We start from the raw sequence: 11,458 nt of genomic DNA on the forward strand, positions 1-11,458 counted from the left end.
TGTCGTTTAACATAGCTGATTTCATTGAGCAATGTGGCTTTGTTTTCACTGACTACTCTTGACAGATTTGGCTCTTAGGATTAAATTTTTGTTTAAAAAAAAAAAGTGGAGCCTTTCAGATAAAATGGACTTAAATTTTATATCATTAGCGAATACTAAGATTTGTAGATTGCTTTATGTATATAAGAATTAATTAATTTTTTAATAATTTCTTTCTCTTTTAGAGCACTTTTAATTTATACTGTGTGTGTGTGTGTGTGTGTGTTTCCACACACACTTTTAGCACTGGTGGGTAAATTATTCCTAATATGTTAATTTTACTGACGAGAAAACCCAGATTAAGTAAAAGGTTAAATGATTTGCCACAACTCACTCAACTAATAAGCAATAGGCCTGAGATTCCAATGCAGACTCCCTGCGCTTTATAAGATCAGTGATCCTTCTAACATACCACGTTGTTTTGTCCATATAAGACCAAACACAAGCAGGAAGCACCCATTGCTAACCTGATGCAGAGCCACCAAAATGTTTAATACATGCCTGAAGAATCTGTATTCAAACCTCCATCTGACTGTCCTCCTAACTCTATTCTTAATATATGTCAATTTGGCCTTCTTATCACCTCCAAATTCCCTTCAGAATCATTTCTTTCTCCTTTTCTACCCTACCTCTGTCTTGATCTGGTGATATACCCTCCCTGAATATTCACCCCTACACTCCATAAATTCACACTGAGCACCCACTATGGATAAAATACTGGGATACACAAAGTGAAAGAGACAGACGTGAAAAACTTTACTTAGTTGGTTCTCAGTTTATGTTTGCTGAGTGGACTTTGCCCTCAAGGTGCTTATAATCCCGTAGGGGTGGGGGGCATATATCACATACATCTGCAGCTCTTGTAAACTCTAAAAGGGGCTAAGAGACAAATATTACCAAACTGTTAAGTTTAACTCAACTCTCAACCAGCCTTCCTCTTGTTTTCTCTATTTGCACAGTTCTAGGCACAGAGTAAATGCTTATTTTTCTTGTTTTTTGTTGACGTCCCAGAAGGGATGGGTGTGAAACAGCAATGGAAAACAAGAAAAATAGGAGTCTTTCGTATTTACAAATGGAGGGGGATTTAAGTGAATGGAAACAAAAATAGAGTCTTGTCATCTGGAGAATAGATCATAATGTAAAATTGGCAGGTCACAGAAAATTGAAATTTTGCCAGTCATCCCTTAAACAAAGATCTTGGCTTTCTAGATCCTTTGCTATGAATCAGAATGTTCCGGACTCATGATTCTTATGAATCAGTGGGAGAAGTTGCCTCCCCTCCATCTTCCAACTCACTGTAGATTGGTGCATAGATGTTTACCTCTTCATAAAGACGATCTTCTGGAATCTGATGAGGGAAGAAATCATTCAGTATCAATCACCAAGAATTTCTTGCCACGAGAAGACTTTCTTAAGAGGCATATCTCATCTCCTTTTGCCTTTCTGAATCTCACCATCTCCCATTACACTGTAATTAATACCTCCATCTCTAACAAACCAAGCCAGATTGTCTGGCCAAGTGGGCTCAGAAGAAATTGTCAGTCATTGAGAAGCTGGTGAGATGATTTTGTGTTTGGAATTTGGTATATCTCCTGTCTTATCTCTGGAGGAAAGTGATCAGAAAAGGCAGCCAGACTTGAATGCTTCAGGCAAGTGGACAGATGGAGAGAGCATGTTTTATCTGGAAGATCTGAGTAAATGTGTGTGCATCAGGTATTGGTAATTCTTTTTCATACATCAAAGATGTAAAATGGGTAAGACAAGTGGAAATGCAGTTGGTAGTCATGAATTAGGGAGGAGACAAGCTTGAGGTTTCAGAGCAAGTGGGAAGGTGAAAGCCAAGAAAAAAGAGATCAGGAACAAATATAACAGAACTATTCTGGGAAAGCAAATAAGCCCAGATATCTGAGTGTTTCCATCACTTGCTACCTGTATATTCATCTCTCATGCTCATCAACTTCAAAGCATCTACATTTTCTAAAATGATGAAGATCCTATTTTCCTAAACTTCTCAGTCACAGGAATATACCATGAGATTTGTGAGTGGAAAATTTGATTCAAAACTTGAGATTTGGAAACCAAAGTACTGAAACTTGGAGAAATGGAATACTGAAACTGCAAGAAATGTTGCAGGAAACCCAGGCCGTATTTTTAAGCAACAAAGCTCAAATTCTTTAGCTTATTGTTTAGGATTTAATATCAGGCCTCTGCCTACCTTATTTCTTTCAATTACTTCTCCAATCCCATAGACTGTGAGTGACACAGCACTGCAAAACCCCAGAATGGTGAGAAACAGGATCATTGCCACAATTTCCTGTTGAATAACAACCAACAACAACCAGAAAGACAAGTAGAGTGACAAGGTAGGTGTCCCAGGAGTACATTCCCTTACAGCAACCCTTGTTTTCATGACCACCCACCCTCAAGACCAGTTCCTATAAAATGACACATGGGAAAACCAGGAGATGTGGTTACTCAAAGCAGATGACTCCACCCCTGCAGAATTCAGCTGGGGGGGGGGGCAGGGGAAGGAGGCCGGCCCATCTCTGGGTATGAGCCTCCAGAACACTGCATTATGTGATGGAGGTTGCAAGAAAGGATTGTGTTCATGGAAAGGGAAAGAAGGCGTCTTACTGAGGTTAAGACCCAGAATCTTAGTCTTCCCACAAGAAATACCTACAGTGGAAATAGAAGCCAGAAAGCAGGAGTCGTTGTCATAAACATCCCGGCAACGGTAGATATAAGCTGAGCTCTTCTTTAGGTGAATGATCAGGATGATGATTCCTATGCCTCCAGCTACGCTGCTGACAGCGTTTGCTCCCAGACTTCCTCGTATCTGATGACAGAGAACAACATTTAGACTTGGTCCTGCACCTGCCACAGTATTCAATAAACCTATCTGTATTTCAGGGCTGGATAGATCCAATAAACTCTGCATTTATTTCAAATATAGATGAAAAAGGGAAATCTTGAAAATGTACTTGTGTAATAAGGACCTATAACTTTCTTGCTAGGACTGCATTCAGGAAAAGCCACGTGGATACTCATAGTCTCTCCTCAAATAGACTCCTTATTTGATCATAGGACTATATTATGAGGACAGAGAAGGTGTGAGGATATTTTTTCAGCAAGTGTCAGAGTAGTTACATTTATTGTTTTTAAATGATACATTTGGTATTTTAATGATTTTGTTTTTAGCGATTACATTAAATACAAAGTAGACTGGAAAAATATCACATATCCACATTCGCTCATAAGAGATGACAACGTATCTTTTTCAAGACTCTCAAAATTAGATTTTTCTTACCTTCTCAAGGATGGACAAAGACAGAATGCAACTCACCAGATACGTTGCATGTTTCTTTTCAGACATAACTGACAAAAATCCAGAAATAGCAAACTGTTCAAAAGGGAGGAGGAAAAAAAAATAGCACAGTGGGTCTCTGTTCTTCTCTGTGTCCCTTTCACCCCCATCCTCCAAATACAAGGTAAAGCTGCGGGTATTCTATAAAGCTCTCCTTTACTTTTAAATTTTATTATTTTATTTTTTATTTCCGATAGAGAGCTTCTCAAAATTAAATGTACATATGAATTATATGAGAGTCTTGTTAAAATGAAAATTCTTACTCAGTTAGTCCTAGATGAGGCCTGAGATTCTTTATTTCTAGCAGGCTCCCAGGTGACGCCAACCCTGACAGTCCATGGGTCACTATTAAATATTGTAAGTTCCAGCAGCCCTGGTGCATGATTATAACACTACTCTAATTTTTTTTGTAATCATTTGCTTTCATGAGCAACTTGTGTGTCATAGTTGTCAACTCCTTTGGGCCAGAAACATGTGTCTGTCTCCAGAGTCTGCCATGTATCATATAGACATACAGTAATTATGAAAATGCATATGGTGAAAGATCTAGTGAAGATATCAACCAATAGCACAAATTAAAACAAAATTCCAAAGATTCAGATTGTATGATGAGTTGAGAGACATCTAATAAGCTGTTTGAAATGAAAAGACAGTTAGGAAGTTTCAAATAAAATATGGCAAAGGTTCAAGGAGAGGCTTGAACGAGTGACCAGAGACCTAAGTATCTAGCAGAGTGCCAAGCCAATGTGATTAGGGTTAAAATAATATATCCTTGTGAATGAAGTGTTGATACAAAAAACAGCATGGATTAATTGAAAATAATTATGCAAGTGCAAGAAGCCAGACAGTAGACAGAACATGGTGTATAATTCCATTTATATAAAACTCTAGGAAATGCAAACTAATCTATAGTGACAAAAAACAAGTGATTGCTTAAGGATGGGAAGATAGGGGTTGAGGAAGGGAAGGGTTACCAAGGGAAACAAGGAAACTTTTGGCAGTTATGAGTATGTTCATTATATTGATGTGGTAAGGTTTTCACGTGTGTATACATGTGTCAAAATTTATCAAATTGTACACCTTAAAATGTGCCATTTATGGTATGTCATTTATACTTCAATAAAGCTATATATTTTTGTGAGCTCAGTCAGCCATCTAGTTTCTAAATAGTACAATGACTAAAAAAGATACAATGAGAGAGCACCTAAAAGAGTTTCTAAGGGGCTTCCCTGGTGGCGCAGTGGTTGAGAGTCCACCTGCCGACGCAGGGGACACGGGTTCGTGCCCTGGTCTGGGAAGATCCCACATGCCGCGGAGCGGCTGGGCCCGTGAGCCATGGCCGCTGAGCCTGCGCGTCCGGGAGAGGCCACAACAGTGAGAGGCTCGCGTATCGCAAAAAAAAAAAAAAAGAGTTTCTAGGGCACAGTAGAAGTTCCTCAGATGTCAGTCTTGTTCTCCTCACCTCAGCAATCTCTTCCGCCTCCCTTCACTAAGATAACTTTATTGATGGATAGTGTTAGGGAAATTTTTCTGAAATTGAGTTCTGAAAGTTTAGTTTCAATTTTTATTAGCTAAATGCCTCTTGGGTAATATATTTAACTTTTATTAATCCCAGGTTTCTCATCTGATAAACGTGTGTTAGCATAGTCAACCCAAAGTGCTTCGTAAACTGCAAATATGTATGTATATTTACATATCTCCATGTACATATTAGAATATATTCATATATTCTAAATACTAGAATAAACAATTGGTCAGATCTGATCTGAATAAAAGAAAAGCCATGTACAGTGTTATTTCAGAGACAATTGTAGACATATACTCACAAATACTGTTCCCCAGAATGGGTAGCCTGCTTTAAATGATGAAATAAAGTCTTCGTTAAATTCTGAATTATTGAACACGGAGCAGACGATTATTCCAAAATAAAGGCATATCGAACTAATCAGAATTTGTGTTACCTGTAGAAAAATGCATAAGTTTTGTGAAATAAGAAGACGTTTTCCTAAGATTATATCAATTTCCTTATAATCAAGGCAAAATGTAAGAAATTGCTTTGGTGTCTTAGGCAGTCCTGAGAAAGTATCCAAATGCAATATTTTCCACTATCATCTGGCCACTCTAAGAATTTATGTAGGCACGACTTAATGCAGGAATGGCCAGTACATTTCTCCTGTGTCTTTATTTACATTCTCATGGTGGACCTCAATAATGGCTCTTTCCATCTAAGAGAAGATAAAGATTATAAATCCTTCACAGGATGATATTCATCAACTGGCAACTGACCAGAGTTGACAGATCCTATTTGCTATTCTTATCCTAGTCTTCATGAGGAAATGCTTCTTTTTACCCAACAGGGTGCAGTAAGTGTCAAGTTTTTGTCTACCAGGTGTTTCACTCCTCTTGAGTCTGAGTGGGGAAACTATGTGGATGCCAACAGATACACTTTCTTAGAGCCAGTCTTTACTCTGGTTGAGATTAGAGGAGGCTCACTCACCCCCAGGAATTCCAGCTCCTTCTTCAAAAGAGTCAGCCACGTTTGGCGTGGTGGGGATGGGGCAGCTTTCTCCAGTAAGTTGGTATCATGGAGAGGTACTACTGAAAGTTCAATTTCAGGCGCACTATGAAGTTTAAACAGAAATGCAGCCATGAGAAAATTCTCTAACTCCCTGTGCAAAGCTCTCAACTGACAGGGGAATTGTGCTTGTTTATGTTTCAAAACAATCCTGCAATGAAAATCTTCACTGTAAAGTACAAGAAATTCTGAGACTCAGAGGGTCCAAGTTAGTGGCCAAGATTACTGTCTCATCAATGATTAGATGGAACAAAAGGGAAAAAAAACAAAAACAAAAAAACCCAGGCCAAGTCTTATTCTTTTTTTTTTTTTTTTGCGGCGCGCGGGCCTCTCACTGCTGTGGCCTCTCCCGTTGCGGAGCACAGGCTCTGGATGCGCAGGCTCAGCGGCCATGGCTCACGGGCCCAGCCGCTCCGCGGCACGTGGGATCCTCCCGGACCGGGGCACGGACCCGTGTCCCCTGCATCGGCAGGTGGACCCTCACCCACTGCGCCACCAGGGAAGCCCCCAAGTCATATTCTTAATCTAGAATTATTACCAGGTTCTTTCTCATTAATCTGTATTGATGCGTACAACCAAAAACCATCCAACAGACATGTTTACCTATGCATCTCTCAGTCTTTTTAACATAGAAATGTATCTGAAAATATTTTGTCAATGACACACTCAATTTCATGTGCATAAAGGAATGGTTTTTGAAGGATTTGTTGATCTCTATTCCTGTTTTCATCCTCAGAGGAGGCTAACTGGAAATACTGTGTCTTCAGAGTCTACTCAATATTTTGCAATGATATTCAATCCAATATTGATTCCCAAAGCTCTGTCTTTAGTTTCTCCTAAAACCTTTAAGAAGAAAGTCTTAACATGTGTTAATTTTTGGTATTCGAAGGAAAACTAGACTCTGCACATCTCCACCAGATTTCACTCTGGGAACATTTCCCCTCTAAACAGTGGGGCAGGATCACACAGCTTGAGATTCACAAAGACTAACCAGAAAGAAGCCCAAGGTCATTTTGAAAAGCTTCTGTCCCTTAACACACATCAGACACATAGGCAAGAGATCTCTACTGATAGTATGGGTTGGCCAAAAAGTTCATTCGATTTTTTCCCGTAACATCGTACAGAAAATTGGCCAAACCAACACAAACTCCCCTACCCCATACCCAGAATATGAACCTCTTTTGTTAGAAAACTTAAGTTGTTCCCAATTTAAAAGCTAAGTAAAAACCTTCTTCCCCATCAACCAGAGAGAACTAGTGAAAAAGTATAGCAAATAACTTCTTTATACTCTGTATTTTAGTTAAACCTGATGGGTCCATGCCTATGTTCATGATTTGGCATCTCCCCAGCACTGTGACTATCTCTGGTTCACTAAGTGACTGGAAATAGAAGAAAATAATAACCTGCACCTACCTGGTGGGCTCTTGTGGGTTTGGGAGAGCAAGATCTGTTCTGCTCCCAATTTCTGTGTCCATTTTTTCATTAACTGAGCTAGATGGTGGTGAAGAGCAGTGTTACAATGAGCCTTGGTGGGGTCCCTCTCACAGAGTCTCCGGATGGTCAGTTAAGATGGGTTGACTCATGACACTGATAACTATCTTCATGCTTAAGACATTGGTCAGAAAGATAATTTTCCTGGCTAAGATCAATAGGGCTTTTCTTGTTATAAGGAAGAGCAAAACTGAGTGGGCTACTGAATAGGGATGAGAGTGAAATGGGGAAATTTGAGACTCCTGGAAGATAATTCTGCCTGAAACCAGTAGGATTTACAGAACCTAAAAATGAGTCGGTTTAGCGGGGACTGAGAAGGCGAGAGAGAACTGCAGGACATAAAGAGATTGGCTTCTCTCCTGGTGCTTTCTCTGCTTGTGACCTGGTTCAGCCATTCCTATGCCAGAAGTTCTCCAATTGTCCTTGCAAGACTTGGCTTCACATGTGATCTAAGGCTGAAGCACAGTTTGCAAGTATGAGTGTGTCTTAGTCTCTGAATCTCTGGATTTGTCCTTGACTTCAATATTTATTGTCTTTCTCTTTCTTCCTGTCTTTTGGACAGTGTTTATGTGGCTGTTTGTAGCAGATGGTCTCAGAAACCGGACAGGCAGAGTTCTAAGGCCTGGGAACCATTCCTGATAGTGTGAAAGCTAAGAAGTTTTCACACTGAAGACTCCGTTGTCTACTAAAAGGATAGGTTGACTCTCTACTGCCTTGATTTTTGTGATGGCAAGGATGGGTCTATGGAAACACTGAGGAGCATGAACTTCATAACAAATTCTATGAGTAGATCTAAGCAGCCTTGGCCTGAGCAGTATGCCTAAATTAGGGTCGGAGCTAAACTGACGTGCTTATTTTAATAGCATATCTAGCTAGACCATAGCAAAATGAATATACAGATTTGGGACTCTTTTATTTCAGTTTGATTATAGACATAATCTTGAATGGCTCTTTATTAAACTATAAAGATACTACAAATTTTACCTCTGTGCATCTGTGTTGTCTCTCTGGTTTGTGATACAAATTTCTTCTCTTTCTCCAAGAAATTTAAGATGTTTGTGTGAACAGGGGACACTAAAAGATATATTAGCACACCTTTCATAACAAAAATGTATTAACCCACATGCCATCCTCCCACTGTGTCTTCCAGAATTGGTGGACCTGACCAGTATGTTGTTGGAGTTAATGAAACTCATTCACTTACACATTCCTCCAAAAGGGACATTCCTCAAAATGCTCCATGTCAGGCACTGCTCTTATCTCTGAGCATGCAGAGATGAACACCATGGTCCCCGCCTTTGTCTGGCTCACTATCTGGCAGAGTAGAACAAAGATAAATAATATATTACCAACATGTCAGAGGCTGCTGGAACACACAGGAGGAGGTACAGTTCTACCTCTTAGAGGGTATGTAGAAGTCAAGTAAGAGATTCCCAGAGAAGGTTCACATTTTCAGCCAAGACTTCAAATGGTAACCTCAGGAGTTTTCGCTCATTTGCCTGTCCCTCAGTGGCCTCTCCCTCAGTGGCCTCTCCCTCAGTGGAGTTAACACCACATCTGCTAAAACAGGGCCTGAAAAAATGCCTGCTGATGGTGTTTTCTGGGAGTAGTCTATAATAGTTCATTATGTTTGCAGGGAATAATTAGAAATTAAACTTGAGTTGTAGACAGGGAACATTGAGGATGGTCTTTGGTGTTTGGACACAATGCTATTTTGTGAGAATTTTCAACAGAAACTTGCAGCATGCAAATCAGTAACTGAGATGTGTCTCGTGATCTTCAACTTGTCTCATATCTCAGTTTTCACCAGCATCTTCTTCTTACCCCCTTCTGAGATGCTTATCATCTCTGTGCCCTCACTTTTGGTCCTTATAGACATACTCTTTCATCTTTCACACTAGTAGACATTGAAGCCTATGACAAAATGTCTTTTTTTTTTTTTTGGTGGGGGCAATATTATCAAGATGAGTTTTAACCATGCCTCTGACTGAAAGGAAGAGATAATGGCACTAACACTTCCCTCCCACAGCTTATATTTCCTCTTGTTGGCAGCACATCTGTCCATGCTTTTCACCCAGTCATCATCTGGCTTCCTCTTTCACAAGCAAAGTTTCTTCTCTCAGATATACACTGGGTTTACTTCCCCAAACTCAAAAGAAATTTGCTTTGAGATACCATCTGAACAATTGTTTTCTCAAACTGAATGCTCAATTCACTTAAACATGCACGAATTTACATGTTGCAAATTGAAAGTTGCTTTGTCTTCGAGGTATTTTCTGATACTCCCAAAGGAATCCCAGTCCCTCTCTCTCTCTCTCTCTCTCTCTCTCTCTCTCTCTCTCATTTCTATATCACAGACATCCCAGAGCCAAGTATGGCTTCAATAAATATGGTTCACAGGTGAGAGAGGCTGAGACTGATACAAGCTCCCAATGTTCCATGGGAAACGTGGTTATTAAAATGAAGGAAATGAGAAAATATTGTTTATGAAACAAGATGAGTGTTTCTAAAAGGCCTAGAGCTGAGTTCAAACTCGAAGAGAAAACCTCTGTCTCTTCATTTATGTGACTTCGGAAATAGAGAAATATTTATGTAGACTATCCAAGGGCTTAAAATCTTTTTGATCTCTTTCTAAAATTGGAGTTTAACTGCTGTCTCAGCCTCTAGGCCACTTAACTGCCAAGGTCCAGCACATGTTAATTCTTTATTAGCTCACACTCCTTCTATTCTCCAAAATGACACTTTTCAACAAGGAAAATTATAGGTGTGAACTGTGTTTGTCCACTTGTGACGAAGAACATCTGCTCAGGGAGGAAAATTATGAGACCTCTAGAATCATAGACAAGGTGTGGACATGAACTGTTCTATGCTTTATTATGGATCGTTAGCATGTTAGCTTTCTTAAACCCATTCTTCCTTTCTACCTATCCTTCTAATATAATTACATCTGAATGTTTGTTCAAATTCATTTTTACTATTTTCAGTATTATTTCACAACTTTTAGTGACTTCCTATTCTTTATTGGCTTATTTTCTAAACATAATTTCATCTTCTAATACCTTACACATGTTGCATAAATTGCCTATCCATCCTCATTTTGCTAACCCTGGAGAGTGATGTATCACATGTGTCTTTTCCTGGAGTCCCCTGTGTCACCTCATGCTTCAATCTGGACTGGTTGCCAGTAAACATGCCACTCAGGAATGATCCTAGGACTTCCCATTGCCCTGTTTTATACTGGATTTCCTATTTCCTGACCCCACCTTTGAAGCCAAATCCAGCCTCTGTACCCCGACACGGAATTAAATCTCGGAGACAGAGTTTTGGGTAAAGTAACAAAGAACAGCTTTATTGCTTTGCCAGGCAAAGGAGGCAACAGCAGGCTAATACTATCAAAACTGTGTGTTCCAACCTGGAGGTGGGTAGGGAGGAGTATTATCATAACGGTTCAAAGAGGGTGTGATCAGCCTGTGGACATTCTTCTGATTGGATGGTGGGGAGGTAAGTGGGAGTCAACATCATCAACCTTCTGGTTCCAACCCATCTAGGGTCTCCGAGCTAGTGGGCAGCACACTGTTAACTTCTACCACCTAGTGAGGGTTTCAGTATCTGCAAAACAGCTCAAAGATATTGTCCTGTGTGTGTATCCCTTGAGGGGAATCAGGACCCTGCCCCAAGGCTGCACTGTTGTTTCTCTTGACTGCTCCTCCCTTCTCCTGCATCCCCTCCCTTCTAATTAACAACTGTTTGAACCTGCCCAGCTGGAACTCAGGGAAGGTCTTGGAGGCTGAATGAAGTCTATTTCCTAATCAAAGAAATGGGGGACACAGAAAGGCTTTTGTGCTCAGAAGCCCCACAGGGTCCTGCTCCATATCACCTTTTACTCTTTCTTAGGATGCTACTGCGTGTTGATAGAATATATTCCCTGGTCACATGCTGAGAAACAGTATCTGGGTGTTTTTTTTTTTTTTTTTTTTTTTTTTTTTTTT

At 39.9% G+C, this 11,458-nt stretch overlaps 1 protein-coding gene across 1 annotated transcript; it reads right to left on the minus strand.

Moving 5' to 3' along the window:
- Positions 1 to 1,265: 1,265 nt before the first annotated feature.
- Positions 1,266 to 7,458, minus strand: LOC103091403 (high affinity immunoglobulin epsilon receptor subunit beta). Its single transcript, XM_007462197.1, has 7 exons — positions 7,392 to 7,458; positions 5,901 to 6,024; positions 5,230 to 5,364; positions 3,383 to 3,439; positions 2,720 to 2,875; positions 2,255 to 2,353; positions 1,266 to 1,387 (listed from the first exon to the last, which is right to left on the minus strand). The coding sequence occupies exons 1-7, from the start codon at positions 7,451 to 7,453 to the stop codon at positions 1,289 to 1,291; spliced, it is 732 nt and encodes a 243-aa protein (XP_007462259.1). The 5' UTR covers positions 7,454 to 7,458; the 3' UTR covers positions 1,266 to 1,288.
- Between the last annotated feature and the right edge of the window lie 4,000 nt (positions 7,459 to 11,458).

This window comes from Lipotes vexillifer, unplaced genomic scaffold, assembly GCF_000442215.2.
Source record: "Lipotes vexillifer unplaced genomic scaffold, Lipotes_vexillifer_v1.1 scaffold1129, whole genome shotgun sequence".
Taxonomy (NCBI): Eukaryota; Metazoa; Chordata; class Mammalia; order Artiodactyla; family Lipotidae; genus Lipotes; species Lipotes vexillifer.

Excerpts from the sequence above, each read along its gene's own strand:
- LOC103091403 (XM_007462197.1), bottom strand. The coding sequence starts at position 7,453 with ATGGACACAGAAATTGGGAGCAGAACAGATCTTGCTCTCCCAAACCCA. Across the intron at positions 2,876-3,382 it reads AGAAACATGCAACGTATCTG|ATACGAGGAAGTCTGGGAGC; the intron begins GTGAGTTGCATT and ends CTCTGTCATCAG. Across the intron at positions 2,354-2,719 it reads TTCTGGCTTCTATTTCCACT|GAAATTGTGGCAATGATCCT; the intron begins GTAGGTATTTCT and ends GTTATTCAACAG.